Source organism: Scyliorhinus torazame, chromosome 4 (assembly GCF_047496885.1).
Source record: "Scyliorhinus torazame isolate Kashiwa2021f chromosome 4, sScyTor2.1, whole genome shotgun sequence".
In the NCBI taxonomy this organism is placed as follows: Eukaryota; Metazoa; Chordata; class Chondrichthyes; order Carcharhiniformes; family Scyliorhinidae; genus Scyliorhinus; species Scyliorhinus torazame.
The window spans coordinates 212,162,350-212,183,587 of NC_092710.1; the positions used below are offsets into that span (position 1 = coordinate 212,162,350).

The window sequence follows — 21,238 nt, forward strand, 5'->3', positions numbered from 1 at the left end:
GAGATAGCAATGCTAACCACTGCGCCACCGTGCTGCAGTAACTCCATTTTTAATTGTATCATGTGACTAACAAGATGCTAGAAGGTTCTCCGGTCCCACTGCAGTGAATGGAAGATTTGGCTGAGTGAAAAATTCCCCATCTTCGGCAGCAACGGTAGCGAGTCAAACTTGCAACGGAGAATCCCAGCCAATGTCTCGCTTCCTTGAACCATTGCCTATCTGGAAATCAACACCCCAGTGGCCATCAGCTTCTGCTGGGTCAAAATGGTGCAATATTGGAGAGGTGACTGCTTGTTTTTAAGATACTTTTAAATCTGTATATTCACAGCAATATTTGCTCAATGCTGCCATATTCTACTGCAAGTGCGGCACAATGTGAGGTGCTGTCTTTCAGATGAAATGGTAAACTGAGGCCCCACCTGCCCTCCATGGAGATACCATGGCACAATATTGGAGAAGAGTAGGGAAGTTACTCAATGTCCTGGCCATTACTTATTCCACATCTCCTTTACTAAAACAAATTATTAGGTGATTATTAGATGTTGGAATTTGCTGTCTGCAGGTTAGCTGCTGCATTCCCTACATTATAATAGTGATTGCACTTTATATTATTTAATTGGCTATAAGACATTTGAAGATATCTTGCGGGTATGAAAATCACTATATCAAGATCAGTCTTTATCTTTTGGTTGGACTTTCCAGTCCCGGCCACCCCGGGACCAGAACTTCACGTCCGAGGTCAAGGACATTTGGCTTTTCCGACATATCTGCCATCCCGCACGCGACGGTGGTTGTGGCAGGTGAGACCGGAAGATTTAGGCCTCTGTGTTTCAAGTTGAAGATGTTTTCTTACCATGAGTGGTACATTCCATTGTCTGGTTACTTGGGAAAAACCCTTCAGGGCAGATATCAAAACATCTTCCTTTATGCAAGTAGAATCCCGGTTTACATTTTGTACAGAAATTTTTGGTGAAGCAGGTGTCACAGTTGTCAGCTCTGCATCCTGAAACAGATTTAAAAGCAACAGTTAAAGTAAGAAGGCTTTCCTCTCTGCGAAATTAATTTGGTGCAGAATTGAGCACAGCACTGCACCTAATAAACTGGGCAAGTCAGGGGAAATTATATCTAAACTGAACCTAACAGATTGCTTTAATAATGGTTGTAGTGAAACCAATGCATGATCTGAAGGAATTTAATGTCATGAAAATGTGTAAAGATGGGATTTATAGTGGCCACTGTGACAGAGCCTGCAGTTGTAATGTGTGGTCTCTGCTTTCTTTACTGAATGAAGCATGTTTACTGGCAGTACATTTTAAGAGATCATTTTGTTCCAGCTTTCACAAAGCCTGGAGATAATAAATAGTGCAACTGGCAATGCACTTTAAATATAAAACTTTATAAATATACAAAATGACCACAAAGTAAATAGTTTTGAGTGGTGAATTAGGTTTTAAATGGACAACCAGCAAGTTCCATTTTTTGGAATGTACTGTTGCATGTAAGTGACATCTTGCCATCAACATCTTGAAATGGATGAGTCTGGACTTCAAATATAAATTAATGGAATACAGAGGTGATAAACAGCACATTCAGGCAACATAAACTTTGTCGTGAAGTTGTACTTAAATTAGTTTACTCTTTATGATAACAGTGATATGCTTTACATAAAAGTGACTAGACATTATGGCTCAATTATAAAATTCTCATCTTTCTGTTCAGATCCCTCCCTCTATGATCTTGCCCCTCCTGACATAGGTAACCTACTACAGCCCTCCTACTGGTCACAGGAGGCTTTGGTTTTGTAATCCTCCAAGGTCGCTAGTTTCTCCAATTCTGGCATCAAGCACACCCCTGATTTTCTTTGCATTGTCATTGGTGACTGTGCCTTCAGCTGCCTAGGCCTTAAGTTTTAGAATTTCCTCTCTAAATCTTTTTGCCTTTCTACTTTTCTCCTCCTTTAAGTTACTGCTTAAAATCTATCTCCTTGATCAAGCTTTTGGTTATCTGTCCGAATCTGGCTTAGCATGGTTCAGTATCAAATTTTAACTGATAATGCTCCTGTGAAGTGGTAAGGATGTTTTTACTATGTCAAAGATCCTTTATAAATACAAGCTTTTGTTGTTAGACATAACATTGCAATATGATTGTGACTGGGTGGCATGGTGGCATAGTGGTTAGCACTGTTGCTTCACAGCGTCAGTGACCCGGTTTCGATTCCCGGCTTGGGTCACTGTCTGTGCGGAGTCTGCACGTTCTCCCCGTGTCTTCGTGTGTTTCCTCCGGCTGCTCCAGTTTCCTCCCACAAGTCCCGAAAGACATGCTGTTAGGTGAATAGGACATTCTGAATTCTCCCTCAGTGTACCCGAACAGGCGCCGGAATGTGGCGACTCGGGGGTTTTCACAGTAACACCATTGCATTGTTAATGTAAGCCTACTTGGGACACTGTTAAAGATTATTATTATTACCGTGGCAGCACGGTAGCCTTGTGGATAGCACAATTGCTTCACAGCTCCAGGGTCCCAGGTTCAATTCTGGCTTGGGTCACTGTCTGTGCGGAGTCTGCACATCCTCCCCGTGTGTGCGTGGGTTTCCTCCGGGTGCTCCGGTTTCCTCCCACAGTCCAAAGATGTGCAGGTTAGGTGGATTGGCCATGATAAATTGCCCTTAGTGTCCAAAATTGCCCTTAGTGTTGGGTGGGGTTACTGGGTTATGGGGATAGGGTGGCGGTGTTGACCTTGGGTAGGGTGCTCTTTCCAAGAGCCGGTGCAGACTCGATGGGCCGAATGGCCTCCTTCTGCACTGTAAATAAATTCTACTTCGGAAAGTACTTAGTTGGCTGAAAAGTGCTTCAAGATGTCCTGAGGTCATGAAAGACATTGTATCACCACATGTCTTATGTTCATCTACAAATATTTGATAGCTAATATATGCTTATAGAATTTCACAGAATGAAAAGTGGAACTATATTTTCTGGAATTGAATAATACATTTATGAAATAACATCTGTCTCACTCACTGCCAAGAATTCAAAAGCTTCAAATCTTGAGACACATTAGGGCAGAAGCTGAAGGCAGGAAGCAGAATTCAATACATATACTAAATGATTGAAATACCGTTAAGTAAGTATTTGAAGTTATTCATGTTCAATGATAAGTAGTTTCCCCATCTGTGTAGAACTTATCACATGAAGCTTTGGTTTTGTTCGAAACAAGCTGTTTACATGCCCAGTTTTAAGAACAGTATATAAAATATGTAAGTGGAAAATCTTGATGATTAATTACAGATGATTTCTTGTTAATTTTATTAATCCTCCTGTGTAACCATTATGATTATTTAATGTCCCGACAGTTATTGCTTACAAGAAAAAGCATGAATGTTATTAAGTAGTCACATAACATCTAGTATTTTGTATTGAAAAAATACTAGGATTTGATTCCAAACTCACAATCTAACTTTTTATTGTTTAGGCTTTTCTCTCACTATTAAAACTGCTACCTGAACTCCAGATTACTCTGTTGCAACTGCCCTCAGACAATCTATGTATTATCTTGCACCACTTATAGCGTGAACCTTAAAACATTGTTAAGCAACATCTCAAAACTGGCAAAAATACTTTAAAATAGACAACATTAATTTTAGCCAAAGAAATACATTAGTGAATTTAAGATCACATATGGGTATGTTGATATTGTGGAACAAAAGCTTTTGTGAAAGTAAGGTCATATTTCTTTCACTGACGCAATATGTGATACTATGTCCTACAGTCTGGTAATCCTAGGTTCCCAGTTCTGTTTAAAGCACTACAGCACCACTTTTCATCAATTCTGGGGATATGTTACTATACAGTGCAATAGGACTGAAATTGTGAGTGATGCAAGTTAATATAGCAAATGTGAGGCTGGTGTATCAATTAGTCATAGTGACCCAGAGCTAGGGAGAGGAAAATTAAACCAGGTTTCTTAGTCCTGATTGGTGTCTAGAAACCTCTGCGAGGAAGAGTGCAAGTGTGAATATCAATTGAGAACAAGGTCAGACCAAATGTGAACAGACTGCCAATGCTCACAGTCTCGGGTCACACAAGTTGCCCTTTAGCAAAGTATGGGAATGCTGATTGTGGATATGAAACCAGTGGTCAGAAAGGCCCAGTAGACTTTAGGATGTTGGTTGGCGAATCCGCTGCATGGAGTCAACGGTACAAACTTCCTGGATTGATCCCAAGCATGTTTGCCTATCTCAGTCAGGCCAGATTAGCATCTTTATGTTAAGTAGGGAAACAAATCAGCCAGGGGTCTCAATCCTGACCACTATTGAATGTTTTTGTTGGAAAATATATGTCTAAACTTTGGATGGTAAGGATGATCGAGTTTGCCTGTGATTTGTCCAGTGTTGTATTGTCTGCCAATATTCATTCTGTTGGTTCACTTATCAAGAAGAGGTTACTTTGGTGAGTTATGGAGATCTGCTGGTACCTGTTGCTCGTACTTGATAATTCAGAAAAATAAACTAAAATAATTATTGAAGTTAAATAAAATATATTTGAATGTAATGCTGACTAACGAAACTGCTTAGATTTTTAAATATCCTTTGAGGGGATGTTTTTCCTTTCCCCGAGGTGAGCAATGACAATTTACAATTTTTTTACATGAACTTTAATTCTACAAATGCTTAGAATGTAGGGAGTGTGTCTTTGTGTCATTTACGTATAAAACCCCTCATATTTGACCTAAGATGCTTCTGCCGAAAGTTTTAAAAATATTTGTGTTGATGGATGCATATGTGAACCAAACTAAAATAATGTTAGAATCCTGTTCAATAATGGCATTTAATAAACTTAAGTGCTGGATAAGCCTACTGCAGTCCTCTTAGGTTCAAATGTCAGCATAAAACCAGCATATTATCCAGTTTTCTTTAAATTGCTTTTGCCTCTGGGAAATGAGCCGTTAAGATAACCAACACAACATTAACCTCCAGGTGGCACCCATATGTTTTGGACACTTACGTGTACATTTGTTCATTTCTGGTGTTCGGACTCCATAATATCCACTCGGACAGGAGGAGAGACAGACACCGGTCTGTCTCATCCCATTTCTCTCCAGAAAGAAAAAGAGTCTGGGTTTACATGACAGGCATCCATTATACTCAGAACATCGATCACACCCTTTCGGGCAACTTTGGCTCACACTCGCGTTGGCTGGTAGGAAACAACAATAGTTATTATCTAACTGGCTATTAACACTGTACAAAATTTAAAACACAATATTCATGATCAAAATTAATCTGTAATAGATTATATCAGGATAATAGTAATTTTGATAATGTTATGGATGGGTATTGATAACCATTTAATACTGCTACTTTGGGGGTTCCGAAATCTGTTGATCTAGACTGCTGGTTAGGTCATAAGGTCACAAAAGAATCAAAGATGAGGGAGGTCATTTGGTCCATTTTAAAGGACCCAACCAGAAGCACTACAGTCCTTCAGTATAAAATCCAGTTGTATCTTAAATTATTTTGTGGTTATCACCTCCACTACTTAGATGGCATTCTTTGTTGATATTCAAACATAGGATCACCAGCCACCACTTGCTGCCCAGCTCTGATTGCCCTTGAAAAGGTTTGAGACATAAACACCAAATATCAGCCTGAAATTTATAATTTATTACCTGTTTCCTCTTGTCATACTCTTGCAAATTACATTGAAGTAATAATCTTCATGAGCCTTATCATAGGGACATAGGAGCAGGAGTAGGCCATTCGGCCCCTCATGCCTGCCCCGCCATTCAACTTGATAACGGCTGTTCATCTACCTAAACATTTTCCCACGCTATCCCCCATATGCCTTGGTGTCATTTAAGAACATACGAACATAAGAACTAGGAGCAGGAGTAGGCCATCTGGCCCCTCGAGCCTGCTCTGCCATTCAATGAGATCATGGCTGATCTTTTGTGGACTCAGCTCCACTTTCCGGCCCGAACACCATAACCCTTAATCCCTTTATTCTTCAAAAAGCTATCTATCTTTATCTTAAAAACATTTAATGAAGGAGCCTCTACTGCTTCACTGGGCAAGGAATTCCATAGATTCACAACCCTTTGGGTGAAGGAGTTCTTCCTAAATTCAGTCCTAAATCTACTTCCCCTTATTTTGAGGCTATGCCCCCTAGTTCTGCTTTCACCCGCCAGTGGAAACAACCTGCCCGTATCTATCCTATCTATTCCCTTCATAATCTTATGTTTCTATAAGATCCCCCCTCATCCTTCTAAATTCCAACGAGTACAGTCCCAGTCTACTCAAACTCTCCTCGTAATCCAACCCCTTCAGCTCTGGGATTAACCTAGTGAATCTCCTCTGCACACCCTCCAGTGCCAGTATGTCCTTTCTCAAGTAAGGAGACCAAAACTGAACACAATACTCCAGGTGAGGCCTCACTAACAATTTATACAATTGCAGCATAACCTCCCTAGTCTTAAACTCCATCCCTCTAGCAATGAAGGACAAAATTCAATTTGCCTTCTTAATCACCTTTTGCACCTGTAAACCAACTTTTTGCGACTCATGCACTAGCACACCCAGTTCTCTCTGCACAGCAGCATGTTTTAATATTTTATCATTCAAATAATAATCCTTTTTGCTGTTATTCCTACAAAAATGGATAACCTCACATTTGTCAACGTTGTATTCCATCTGCCAGACCCTAGCCCATTCACTTAGCCTATCCAAATCCCTCTGCAGCCTTCCAGTATCCACTGCATTTGTACCTAGAAATATACCAACCTCTGTCCTGAAAATATTCAATGAACTTCCACAGCCTCCGGGGTAGAGAATTCCAAAGATTCACTACACCTTAGGAATTTTGTTGGTTTCAATGAGATAACTTCTCATTCAAGAAGTTCAGAATCAAGGTTCAGTGTCCTCATTCTCTCCCCAAAGGTCAGTTCTGTCTTCCCAGGAATTAATCTGGTGAATCTCCACTGCATTCCTTCTATTTATAGTAGGTAAGGGAACCAAAACTATACACAATTCTCCAGTTGCAGTCTAACCAAGGTTCTACAAATTTGAAGCAAGGGATCTTAACTCCTGTACTCAAGTCATGTTGCAATAAAGGTTAACATGCCATTTGCATTCTTAATTGTTTGTTGCAAGTTAGCTTTCAGTGATTTATGAACAAGGACACCCAGGTCCCTTTGGACATCAACACTTCTCAGTCTCTCAACATTTAAGATATACTCCGCAACGCCATTCCTCCTACTAAAGTGGATAACCGCACACTGATACACATTCTATTCCATCTGCCAAATCCTTGCCCACTGATTCAGCCTGTCCAATATCCCCGTGAAGCCTCTTTGCATCATCCTCACAACACATATTCCCACCTAGATTTGTGTCATTTGCAAACTTGGAAATATTACATTTGGTCCACACATTCAAATCATTGATATATACTGTGAACAGCTAGAGCCCAAGTACTGATCCTAAGATACCCCACTACTCACTAACTGCCAACCTGAGAATGATCAGTTTTTTTCTACTCTGTTTTCTGTTTGTTAAATAATCCTCAATTCATGTCAGTATATTACCCCCTAGCCCATGTGTTCTATGTGGTAGTCTGTGTAGAGGTATTACGGTACCTGGTAATGCTGGAACACCATTGGTAGATATTGTATGTTTCCTATTGGTCAAGCTGTATGGTAGCTCCGCCCTGCAAGGCGGGGTATAAGAGCCCGTGCCGCCCCAGCAGCCTTCATTCTATACCTGAGCTGCTGGGGGAAACATCTAGCTTATTAAAGCCTTCAGTTGGACTACAACCTCGCTTCAGTGGTCATTGATCGTGCATCAATTTAATAAGCTAGATTTAAAAGGATGGAGCTCCGAATCAAGCCGGAGTGTCTGCAACTCAGCTCCCACGCGGCGAACTCAGCGGCAATCTTCAAGCACTGGCTGGCGTGTTTTAAAGGATATCTCAGTACGGCCAAAAACATACCCACGGGAGAACAGAAAATGCAAGTCCTGCACTCAAGGGTGAGCCCGGAAATTTACACCTTCATCGAGGACGCGGCAGATTTCGATGCAGCAATAGAGCTGCTAAAAGGACATTATATTCGCCCGGAAAACCAGGTCTACGCCCGACATCTGCTAGCAACAAGGTGACAAATCCCTGGGGAATCGCTGGAAGAATTCTACCGTGCGCTCCTGGTGTTGGGGAGAAACTGCAGCTGCCCGGAAGTTTCGGCGAGCGACCACATAGAACTTTTGATCCGGGACGCTTTCGTGGCAGGTATGCTGTCCTCCCAAATCCGCCAGCGATTGCTGGAAAAATACACCCTAAGCCTCAAGGAGGCACGGGCCCTTGCAGGCTCCCTGGATGTGGCCTCCAGAAACACCCACGCTTACGTTCCCGACCGCGCGGCAGCCCCCTGGGCAGTGTGGAAACCCTCCGCAGCCGACCCCGGAAATCCCCCATCCCCCACAAACTTGTGCTGCAAGGCGGCCTGGCAACCCCGAGGGGCCCCACTGCTACTTTTGCGGGCAGACCAAGCACCCCCGTCAGCACTGCCCGGCCCACGCATCCACCTGCAAGGGATGCGGTAAAAAGGGCCACTTCGTGGTGGTATGCCAGGCCCGTGCGGTCGTCGCGGTCTCCGGCGGCGAATGCGGACCGCCACCACAAACCTCTCCACGGTCCCCGTGCAGCCAGCGAGCGCCGCCATCTTCCTACTCCAGGGCCATGTGCCGCCCCCGGGTGCCGCCATCTTGTCCCACGGATGCCACGTTCGATGGATGGGCGCCGCCATTTTGTGCACCCCCAGCCATGTGCGGCCAATGGGAGCCACCATCTTGGATGGACTCCCAGGACCCCAGCTCGGCTGACCGCACACCGCCCGAAGAGAACGCTCAACTGCTGAGATTAGCCTCGGTGACCCTGGATCAGTCCCGGCCTCGAACACTCTCAACTGCTACAACAACAGTACTAATCAACGGGCACGAGATGTCCTGCTTAATCGACTCTGGGAGCACGGAGAGATTCATACACCCCGACACGGTAAGGCGCTGTTCTCTCCTCGTCCACCCCGTTAATCAAAAAACTCTCTGGCCTCCGGTTCCCACTCAGTAGTGATAATGGGGTTTTGTGTAGCAAACCTCACAATCCAGGGAAGGCAGTTTAAAAATTACCGGCTCTACGTCCTTCCCCACCTCTGTGCGGCCACACTCCTAGGTTTAGACTTCCAGTATAATCTCTAAAGTCTATCTTTCAAATTCGGCGGCCCTATCTCCACTGCATTCCTTCTATTTATAGTAGGTAAGGGAACCAAAACTATACACAATTCTCCAGTTGCAGTCTAACCAAGGTTCTACAAATTTGAAGCAAGGGATCTTAACTCCTGTACTCAAGTCATGTTGCAATAAAGGTTAACATGCCATTTGCATTCTTAATTGTTTGCTGCAAGTTAGCTTTCAGTGATTTATGAACAAGGACACCCAGGTCCCTTTGGACATCAACACTTCTCAGTCTCTCAACATTTAAGATATACTCCGCAACGCCATTCCTCCTACTAAAGTGGATAACCGCACACTGATACACATTCTATTCCATCTGCCAAATCCTTGCCCACTGATTCAGCCTGTCCAATATCCCCGTGAAGCCTCTTTGCATCATCCTCACAACACATATTCCCACCTAGATTTGTGTCATTTGCAAACTTGGAAATATTACATTTGGTCCCCACATTCAAATCATTGATATATACTTTGAACAGCTAGAGCCCAAGTACTGCTCCTACGATACCCCACTACTCACTAACTGCCAACCTGAGAATGATCAGTTTTGTTCTTCTCTGTTTTCTGTGTGTTAAATAATCCTCAATTCATGTCAGTATATATGTCAGTATATTACCCCCTAGCCCATGTGCTCCATGTGGTAGTCTGTGTAGAGGTATTACAATGCTGGAACACCATTGGTAGATATTGTATGTTTCCTATTGGTCAAGCTGTATGGTAGCTCCGCCCTGCAAGGCGGGGTATAAGAGCCCGTGCCGCCCCAGCAGCCTTCATTCTGTACCTGAGCTGCTGGGGGAAACATCTAGCTTATTAAAGCCTTCAGTTGGACTACAACCTCGCTTTAGTGGCCATTGATCGTACATCACTCTAATTTTGTTTACTAGCCTCCTGTACATAATCCAAATACATGACATCGACTGGTTTCCCCTTATCTATTCTGCTGGTAACATCCTTAAAAAAACTCCAACAGGTTTGTCAAGCATGATTTTCCTTTTATTAATCCATGTCGACTCTGCCCAATCAGATCATTATTTTCTAAGTCCCTAGTTATCACATCCTTTATAATAAATTCTAGTGTTTTCCCTAACACTGAGGTCAGGCTAACAGGTATGTAGTTCGCTGTTTTCACTTTCACTCTCCCTTCTTTCTTAGATAGTGGGGTTACATTTGCAATGTTCCAACCAGCAGGCACCATCCAGAATCTATAAAATTTTGAAAGATGACCACAAATATATCCACTATCTCTATAACCACCTCTTTCAACACACTGTGATGTAGTTGATCATCAGGTCCTGGAGATGCAGCAACTTTCAGACCCATTCATTTCTCAATGCTACATTTTTACTATACTCATTTCTTTCAGTTCCTCATTGTGTTAGCCCCTTAGTTCTCTTTAATATTTGGGAGACTTCCTCCATGAAGACATGTATATAAAATCATTATTTAGCTTCTCTGCCATTTCCCTATTTCCATTATAAATTCTCCTGCCTCTTCCTGTAATAGACACACATTTTTCTTTGCTCATCCTTTCCTTTCTACATACTTCTAGTAACTTTTACAGTCTGTTTTTATGTTTCTTTCTAGTTTGTATTCATGTTCTATTTTCCCTTTCTTTATCAGTTTCTTGGTCCTTCTTTGCTAGTTTCTGAAATGTTTCCAATCTAAAGGCTTGCCACATTTGTTTGGCAACTTTATAAGTTCTTCCTTTGACCTAATATGATCTTTAAATTACTTTGTTAGCCACAGTTCACTCATTTTTCCTGTTAGGTTTAGTTACCTTAAAGAATGTATTCTTGTTGTAAATCATGTATTGATTCCCTAAATACTAGTCATTGCCTCCTTTCAATGTAATGAATTTTCCCAAACTACTACAGCTGTTTTCCCTCTCATACCTGTGTACTTTCCTTTGTTTAGATTAAAGACTCTAGTTTCAGGGTGAACTACATCGTTGTCAAATTTAGTGGAAAATTCTATCACATTATGGTCATCTCCCCTTAAAAGTTATTTTACAACAAGGTAATTAATGAGCCCTTTCTCATTGCATAATACAAGATGTAAAATATCCTGCTCCTCAGTTGGCTCCTCAACATACTACTCAGGAAAAAAACATTTTGTATACATTCCAGAATTCATCCTCCACAGCATTAGCACTCAGATTTACCCAGACTATGATTACTATATTACCTTGTTACCTGCACCCCTAACTTCCTGATTTATGCCATATTCTACATCACCACTGCTGTTTATCCCATCTGATGTCCTCTCTCACTAATGTACTGATCTCTATCACCAACTTTCACAGTAAATTCATTGCGATGTCACTGTGACAATAATAAAGATTATTATTATTAAAACTTTTTTTGCCTGTCCTTCCTAAATATTGAATATCCTTGAATATTCAGCTCCCAACCTTGGTCATCTGCAGCCATGTCTGCAATGGCAATTTAGATCTTACTCGTCCACTTCTAATTGTGCCATCAATTCATCTACTTAGTTGTGAATGCTGCGTGCATTAGCGTCTTTAAGCTGCCTTTTTAAATTATTCCATATTTTGACTCTATTTGATGATGGCATTTGTTCCTGCTGCATTCACTTTTGTTTAGTACTTTTCCACTTCCCATTACCGGCCTTGTTTTTTTCCGATATGAATTCTCTCTCGGGTTCCTATCCATCTTACAGGTGTCATGAGAATGTTGCTTTAAGAAATGTTTGGCTGCTCATATTACTGCAGAAATGTCAGAGTGTGGGTGGAGCTGGGCAGCTTTTTACTTTCGTTTTAGGCTGTTTGTTGCAGGGTGTGTTTTAGTTTCATTTTTAGAGCTGGATACCTGCAGTCACAGCCAGAAGGTCTATTAGAGTCTCTCTCTGTAATCTAAAGACTGTAAATCAATCCTGGTGATTTAAAACTAATAACAGTAGTGACTTTAACCTGATGTGCTTCTGGTAAATGTGTTTTAATTCTTATGGATGTTAAAAGGAAAGCTTAAAGGATTACTTAGTGTTGTATTCTTTGGGGGTTGTATTTGAATTAATGGTTGCTAAGAGTTCATTGTATGTTTTTAAAAAGTCAACTTGAATTCATAGAATAAACATTGTTTTGCTTTTAAAATTACTTTTCCATTTCTGCTGCACCACACCTGTAGACTGGGCCGTGTGCTCCCCATACCACAATCCAGTAAAAGTTGTGGGTCAGGTGAACTCCATGATACACTTTGGGGTTCTCTAAACCCTGGCCAATAACACAAGCTAGTTTAAACACTGCCCAACAGCACTAGCAAATCTCCCTGTGAGGATATTAATCCTGGTCCTGATAAAGTGCAACCACTTTGTACAGGTCCCACATGCCCCAGAACCAATCCCGATGCAGCAGAAATCTACAGCCCTCCCTCCTATACCATTTCTCCAGCCATGTGTTCATTTGTTCAATCCTCATTTCTATCTTCAATAGCATGCGGGACTGGGAGTAATCCTGACATTACTGCCTTAGACATCCTGCTTTTCAACCTCTTTCCTAGCTCCTAAAATTTACTTTCAGGACCTCATCCCGCTTTCTACCTGTGTAATTGGTACCAATGTGAACCACAATCACTGGCTGTTCACCCTCCCCCAGAAGAATGCCCTGGTACCAGGGAGGCAACATACCCTCGTAGAGTCACAACTATGGTAGCAGAAACTCCTGTCTGTTCTCCTAACTATTGTATCTCTATTGCTCTACTAATTGTTCTTTGACTTATCCTCCACCCTACCTGTGCAGCTGAGCTACCCCTGGTGCCTGGAGCTTGGCTCTTGCTACATTCCTCTGAGGAACCATTGCCCTCACCAGTATCCAAAATGGAGAATTGGTTAGTGAGTGAGATAGACTCAGTGGACTCCTGCATTACCTGCCTGGTACTTTTAGACTATTCTGTTGCTCACCAACTCCCTCTCTGTCTGCATGGTCCTAACCTGTCACTTGTCCACCGCTTTAAACATGCTATCCATGTAATTCTCAGCTTTGCAGATGTATCACAGTGACTTCAGCCATCGCTTGAGTTCCGAAACCTTGAGCTCAAGTTTCTGCAGCTGGTGACACTTCCCACACATATGCTTTTCTAGACCATGTGAAGCATCCACAACTCCTCATATGCCATAGGATGCACATTTCATATAGCCTAGCTGCCCTGCTGTACCTTAAGTTTACCTTTGGACTATTCACGATAAACTGAAAACTAGAAATTAGAATTACTCACCCTTACTCACCAGTTAACTCCTTCTCCTGTAGCTATAGGTGCCAAGACATACCCGGGCAATTTTCTGCTGTGCCAGATTAGTGCCAATGTTGGAGCTGTGATGGAACAGCTTAGCTCAAGGTGCAGCTACGTCTGGAGCACATGCCTTCAGCACTATGACTGCGATGTTATTTCAGCTCATAGGATTTGCTGTACCCAATGCATTCAGCCACTTCATGATGTTCGATACAGCAAATTGAATTGGCTGAAGATGGTGGAAATTCCAGGAGCAGCTGAGGGAGAACATCAAATTTGTACTTTTGGCTGAAAATGGTTGCAAGCAGTTATTTTGCACTCACACGCTGGACTCCACCATCATTAAGAATGAGGATGTTCATGAGGCTTCCTCCGCCTGTTAGTTATTTAACTGTCTGTTACCATTCACAACTGGATGTGGCAAGACAACAGTACTTTAATCTGTTCCATTTGTTGTGGGACCACTTAGCTCTGTTTACAAAGTACAATCTGACCTAAGTACAATATGATCATGACTTAAATTTTACTGAATTGGCTACAAAGTTCAACATTCTGTTGGTGTCATTGCTTTCTGCTCTGCATCATTTGGCCATGTTTGCCGCTAGCCAAACGTTCCTTCCAAAACATAATCCGTTGCAATTTTAACACTCTTCATTAAGTACTACCATTGCTCATTTTCCTTCCAATATCCAGTCGCATTTTTGCAGCAAATCATCATTTCTAAGCATCCAATCAGTGACATCAGCAAGAACAGCAAGTTGCATTTACATATCACCTTTAATGTAGTAAAATGTACCAAGGTGCCTCAAAAGAGCAGTGTCAAACAGATATTGGCACCCAGCCACATAAGATATTAAGAACAAAATGCTTGGTCAATAAATAAGTTTTACAGGGCATCCTAAAGAAGGAGAGAAAGGTTAGAGAGGAAGAAAGGATTTCTAGAGCTTAGCGCCATGGTAGTTGAAGACCCCGTCACTCTTAAATATTCATAAAATTAATTGTTATGAAATGTCCATTTTCTGCTGCACTGCAGTCATGTGTCAAGTAACAATGCATTTGTCTGTCAGCCACATGGAGAGATGCAAGAAATATATTCAAATGAAGCTCCGGCATTTTGAGTCTAAAGTGTGATTATTTTTAACTTGTGGAACCAGCAAACATAACCATCAATGATGGAACAGTGTAAATTGGGGATGTGCAAGTGATCAGAATTAGAGAGTGGTGTGATCTTGAGGGTTGTAGGAGGAGATTACAGAGGTATAGAGGAGTGAAGCTATGGAGTAATTTGGAAATAAGAATTTTAAAATAGAGGCTTTGCTGAACGGAGAGCGAATGTGGGTCAGCAAACACAGCGGTGAGCAGGACTTTGTGAGATTTGAATGTGGGCAGCAGATTTGTTGATGGTGTCAAGTTTGTGGAGGATACAAGGTGGCAGACTGGTGAGGTGAGCATTGGAACAGTCCAATTTTGGGGTAACAACACTGTGGATGAGGGATTGAGCAGTAGATGAGCTGATGCAGGGCAGAGATGGGCAATATTATGGAGACAGAAGTAGGCATTCTTTGGGATAGAGAGGTAGTAGGGTCGGAAGCTTAGACAGCACAGGAAAGATTGAAGTTGTCAAAATAAATGGAGTAATAACGATTAGTTCACTATTGATGTTGTCTTTAAGTCACTTATTAAATATTAAATATTTATGCCTTGCAGAAGATTATTTATCTGATTTGAGAAATTTTGTCCCATTTAGGCTTCTAAATATCCAATACATTTACTATGGAATCCTAATCCAAAACAAAATGCTTTTGGTATAAATTTTGAAAGTATCAACCATAATGGTTCATAGAAACCCCTGTGGCAACACCATCAACTAACTATCTTTAATGATCTAAATATTTCAGACCAGTTTGTGACTGTGCGTGCATAGTAAGACATTACACCTCTTTTAGTGGTTTTCTGGACCACTGGGAGCTCTTCCGGGGCAGGTGTGACCTGTATAAGATGGACGGGTTGCATCTAAACCGGAGAGGCATAAATATCCTGGCCGCGAGGTTTGCTAGTGTCACACGGGAGGGTTTAAACTAGTATGGCAGGGGGGTGGGTACGGGAGCAATAGGTCAGAAGGTGAGAGCATTGAGGGAGAACTAGGGAATAGGGACAGTGTGGCTCTGAGGCAGAGCAGACGGGGAAAAGTTGCTGAACACAGCGGGTCTGGTGGCCTGAAGTGCATATGTTTTAATGCAAGGAGCATTACGGGTAAGGCAGATGAACTTAGAGCTTGGATTACTACTTGGAACTATGATGTTATTGCCATTACAGAGACCTGGTTGAGGGAAGGGCAGGATTGGCAGCTAAACGTTCCAGGATTTAGATGTTTCAGGCGGGATAGAGGGGGATGTAAAAGGGGAGGCGGAGTTGCGCTACTTGTTCGGGAGAATATCACAGCTATACTGCGAGAGGACACCTCAGAGGGCAGTGAGGCTATATGGGTAGAGATCAGGAATAAGAAGGGTGCAGTCACAATGTTGGGGGTATACTACAGGCCTCCCAACAGCCAGCGGGAGATAGAGGAGCAGATAGGTAGACAGATTTTGGAAAAGAGTAAAAACAACAGGGTTGTGGTGATGGGAGACTTCAACTTCCCCAATATTGACTGGGACTCACTTAGTGCCAGGGGCTTAGACGGGGCGGAGTTTGTAAGGAGCATCCAGGAGGGCTTCTTAAAACAATATGTAAACAGTCCAACTAGGGAAGGGGCGGTACTGGACCTGGTATTGGGGAATGAGCCCGGCCAGGTGGTAGATGTTTCAGTAGGGGAGCATTTCGGTAACAGTGACCACAATTCAGTAAGTTTTAAAGTACTGGTGGACAAGGATAAGAGTGGTCCGAGGATGAATGTGCTAAATTGGGGGAAGGCTAATTATGACAATATTAGGCGGGAACTGAAGAACATAGATTGGGGGCGGATGTTTGAGGGCAAATCAACATCTGACATGTGGGAGGCTTTCAAGTGTCAGTTGAAAGGAATACAGGACAGGCATGTTCCTGTGAGGAAGAAAGATAAATACGGCAATTTTCGGGAACCTTGGATGACGAGTGATATTGTAGGCCTCGTCAAAAAGAAAAAGGAGGCATTTGTCAGGGCTAAAAGGCTGGGAACAGACGAAGCCTGTGTGGCATATAAGGAAAGTAGGAAGGAACTTAAGCAAGGAGTCAGGAGGGCTAGAAGGGGTCATGAAAAGTCATTGGCAAATAGGGTTAAGGAAAATCCCAAGGCTTTTTACACGTACATAAAAAGCAAGAGGGTAGCCAGGGAAAGGGTTGGCCCACTGAAGGATAGGCAAGGGAATCTGTGTGTGGAGCCAGAGGAAATGGGCGAGGTACTAAATGAATACTTTGCATCAGTATTCACCAAAGAGAAGGAATTGGTAGATGTTGAGTCTGGAGAAGGGGGTGTAGATAGCCTGGGTCACATTGTGATCCAAAAAGACGAGGTGTTGGGTGTCTTAAAAAATATTAAGGTAGATAAGTCCCCAGGGCCTGATGGGATCTACCCCAGAATACTGAAGGAGGCTGGAGAGGAAATTGCTGAGGCCTTGACAGAAATCTTTGGATCCTCGCTGTCTTCAGGGGATGTCCCGGAGGACTGGAGAATAGCCAATGTTGTTCCTCTGTTTAAGAAGGGTAGCAAGGATAATCCCGGGAACTACAGGCCGGTGAGCCTTACTTCAGTGGTAGGGAAATTACTGGAGAGAATTCTTCGAGACAGGATCTACTCCCATTTGGAAGCAAATGGACGTATTAGTGAGAGGCAGCACGGTTTTGTGAAGGGGAGGTCGTGTCTCACTAACTTGATAGAGTTTTTCGAGGAGGTCACTAAGATGATTGATGCAGGTAGGGCAGTGGATGTTGTCTACATGGACTTCAGTAAGGCCTTTGACAAGGTCCCTCATGGTAGACTAGTACAAAAGGTGAAGTCACACGGGATCAGGGGTGAGCTGGCAAGGTGGATTCAGAACTGGCTAGGCCATAGAAGGCAGAGGGTAGCAATGGAGGGATGCTTTTCTAATTGGAGGGCTGTGACCAGTGGTGTTCCACAGGGATCAGTGCTGGGACCTTTGCTGTTTGTAGTATATATAAATGATTTGGAGGAAAATGTAACTGGTCTGATTAGTAAGTTTGCAGACGACACAAAGGTTGGTGGAATTGCGGATAGCGATGAGGACTGTCTGAGGATACAGCAGGATTTAGATTGTCTGGAGACTTGGGCGGAGAGATGGCAGATGGAGTTTAATCCGGACAAATGTGAGGTAATGCATTTTGGAAGGGCTAATGCAGGTAGGGATTATACAGTGAATGGTCGAACCCTCAAGAGTATTGAAAGTCAAAGAGATCTAGGAGTACAGGTCCACAGGTCATTGAAAGGGGCAACACAGGTGGAGAAGGTAGTCAAGAAGGCATACGGCATGCTTGCCTTCATTGGACGGGGCATTGAGTATAAGAATTGGCAAGTCATGTTGCAGCTGTATAGAACCTTAGTTAGGCCACACTTGGAGTATAGTGTTCAATTCTGGTCGCCACACTACCAGAAGGATGTGGAGGCTTTAGAGAGGGTGCAGAAGAGATTTACCAGAATGTTGCCTGGTATGGAGGGCATAAGCTATGAGGAGCGATTGAATAAACTCGGTCTGTTCTCTCTGGAACGAAGGAGGTTGAGGGGCGACCTGATAGAGGTCTACAAAATTATGAGGGGCATAGACAGAGTGGATAGTCAGAGGCTTTTCCCCAGGGTAGAGGGGTCAATTACTAGGGGGCATAGGTTTAAGGTGAGAGGGGCAAGGATTAGAGTAGATGTACGAGGCAAGTTTTTTACGCAGAGGGTAGTGGGTGCCTGGAACTCGCTACCGGAGGAGGTAGTGGAAGCAGGGACGATAGGGACATTTAAGGGGCATCTTGACAAATATATGAATAGGATGGGAATAGAAGGATACGGACCCAGGAAGTGTAGAAGATTGTAGTTTAGTCGGGCAGTATGGTCGGCGCGGGCTTGGAGGGCCGAAGGGCCTGTTCCTGTGCTGTACATTTCTTTGTTCTTTGTTGTTCTTTAGATGGTAATAAGACAGTTTAATTTATTGAAAATGTCAAAATATGGTATTTTGTTGTCTTTAGTATTTTGAATAAATAATTTCAAGGTAATTACCTAGAATTTTATTTTGAGTTGAAGGAAAAATATAGAGATGTCCCAAAGGTGAAGTGGAAATTAAAGTCAAAATTAATCTTTTTCCCCATAAACTCATAATTGCATGAGTTTCACATTGGCCTGATGGCTCATCTGACAGTATCAACTGTGCCTTGGGAACATCAACTTGACAGCTAACCAGATCCAAAATGTCAGCTCCGTTCTCTCTCCACAGATGCTGTCAGACCTGCTGAGATGGTCCAGCATTTTCTATTTTTGTTTCAGATTCCAGCATCCACAGTAACTTGCTTTTATCAACTTCCTAATATTGTGCAGCCAACTCTCAACTTGATTACCAAAAGATTCAATAGTCATATTTAACATAACATAGGAACGTAGGAATTAGGAGCAGAAGTAGACAATTCAGCCCTTCGAATGAATTCAATCAGATTATGGCTGATCTCTTCCTGCTCTCAAATTCACCTCACTGCCTATTCCCATATCCCTTCTTTAAAAAATCAAAACTATACCAATCTCCTTCTTGAAGCCATTAATGATTCAGACTCCACCGCACAGTGGGGCAGCGAATTCACCACCCTCTGCAAGAAGTAGTTCCTCCTCATCTCAGTTTTAAATCTACCGGCTCTCAATCTATATCTGTGACCTTTCATTCTAGATTGCCCCACAAGGGAGAACGTTTGGTCTATGTTTACTTTATCAATCCCTCCTAGTATTTTATATACCTTGATCACATCCCCTCACGTTCTTCTAAGCTCCAGCGAGCATAAGCCCAAACTGTTCAATCTCTTCTCATATGTCAACCCTTTCATCCTTGAACATAAACCTTGCCATGGAAATCCACAGTTAAAAGACAAAATTAGAAAAAAAATACACAAGAAGTGGATACATCCTTGTCGCACATCAGTGCGTGCACCACAAATCAGAGCATCGCCTGAGGTTGAATTTCAACGTTGTCCTACATTGATTGACACTTAGGGCTGAATTCACCCGGCCCCATTGTCGGCGGCCTTGGTCCAGATAAATAGGAGTGAGACTTTGCTGCCTCACCGGTGTGTTCAATGCAGGCCCGCCTCCCTGTGCCAAGGCGAAGGGATCATCAGGGCTGGAAGATTCAGCCCCTCCATCCAGATGGACCTGCCACCTTTGATTTTCTTTGTTGCTGCATTGTCGAGCAGCTAGTGAAGCTCCATCTGCTCCCACCCTCCACATTGAGGGGCTCTTGTGGGTCACTCAGCTGTCTCAGTAATGCCCACCTGGGGGCTGCCGAGGCTCCAGAGCTGGGGGAGGGGGCCATCATCCTTCCTCCCGCGCTCTCTTTCATAGACCAGTAAGCGTGGAGGCGGCCACTCAGGAGGTTGCGACGCCAGTCTCGCTGTTGGCAAATACAGGCTCCTGCTGACCCGGCTTGGCTTTGATGTTGTAGGTGGGGGATGGGGGGGGGGGGGGGGGGGGGGGAGGAGAGAGGATGAAGGTGGGGTCAGTCCAGCCTGTGTCTCCCTGTGTCAATCTCAGTTAGGTTGTGACGGGGTAACTAGGAACGGGGCAAAATAAATAGCAGAGGGAATGGGAGTGAAATGAACAAAAGTTTCACTTCATATCATCTTTAAATGGGCGGCATGGTAGCACAGTGGTTAGCACAGCTTCACAGCGCCAGGTACCCAGGTTCAATTCCTGGCCTGGGTCACTCTGTGGAGTCTGCACATTCTCCCTGGGTCTGAGGGGGTTTCCCACGGGTGCTCCAGTTTCCTCCCACATGTCCTGAAAGACGTGCTGTTAGGCAAATTGGATATTCTGAATTCTCCCTCTGTGTACCCGAACAGGCGCTGGAATGTGGCGACTAGGGGCTTTTCACAGTAACTTCATTGCAGTGTTAATGTAAGCCTACTTGTGACAATAAAGATTATTATTAATAGTTGGGCATAGCATTCCACTGTGAAGAGGTTGTTGGATATCCAATGTACTGTCACCTGAAGAGCTCCGAGGACTGGGAAAGAGAAAACTGGCAAGAAAATGAAGCCACACAAAACCCTGCTCCCCTGGGCTGGCTGCTTCTTAATGTGAAGAAGACGTCAGATATCTGATACCTCGAGCATTAGAAAGACGCGAGTTATCCAACTTCGGTGAGTGCGGATCTAACCACTGACTCGGATATGCAGCCAACTGCCTGAGAACTTTTTGGACATAGCTTTCCACAACATTGGAGTTCGCCTCCGCCTGTGCTAAACTCGGGCAATGTGCACTGGCCTCCTGCAGAGGTTTCACACTGCTTAGCTTAGCTTACTTCAGACTCAGCTTTGGATCCGCCTTCAGTTACACTGCCAATTTTGCATTCGATTATATCTAAAGGCCACTTTGCTCCGACGTGAAAACTGACGATTAGGCGACAGTTTTGCCGAAAATGGCGAAAGATAGGCACTGCATTGCGCCCAGCGGTTGTACTTGGGGTTTAGAGACGTCCCAGGAGCAGCAGAGAGTGCTTGCCTTACAATTTGGGTGGAGTTTAATAATGCATCATGTCAG

At 43.3% G+C, this 21,238-nt stretch overlaps 1 protein-coding gene and 1 long non-coding RNA gene across 3 annotated transcripts in view; one reads left to right on the forward strand and one right to left on the reverse strand.

Moving 5' to 3' along the window:
• The window catches only part of rspo3 (R-spondin 3), a 135,737-nt gene that overhangs the window by 106,292 nt on the left and 8,207 nt on the right, over positions 1–21,238 (reverse strand). For both annotated transcript variants that reach the window (XM_072499247.1, XM_072499246.1), the window contains exons 2-3: positions 5,001–5,192; positions 854–1,003 (exon numbers count right to left, since the gene is read on the reverse strand). In XM_072499247.1, the coding sequence (XP_072355348.1) occupies positions 854–1,003; positions 5,001–5,192 (342 nt within the window). The remainder of the gene's footprint in view (positions 1–853; positions 1,004–5,000; positions 5,193–21,238) is intronic.
• Positions 1–21,238, forward strand: part of LOC140410735 (uncharacterized) — a 118,602-nt gene that overhangs the window by 53,446 nt on the left and 43,918 nt on the right. The gene's annotated exons all lie outside the window — the stretch shown is intronic.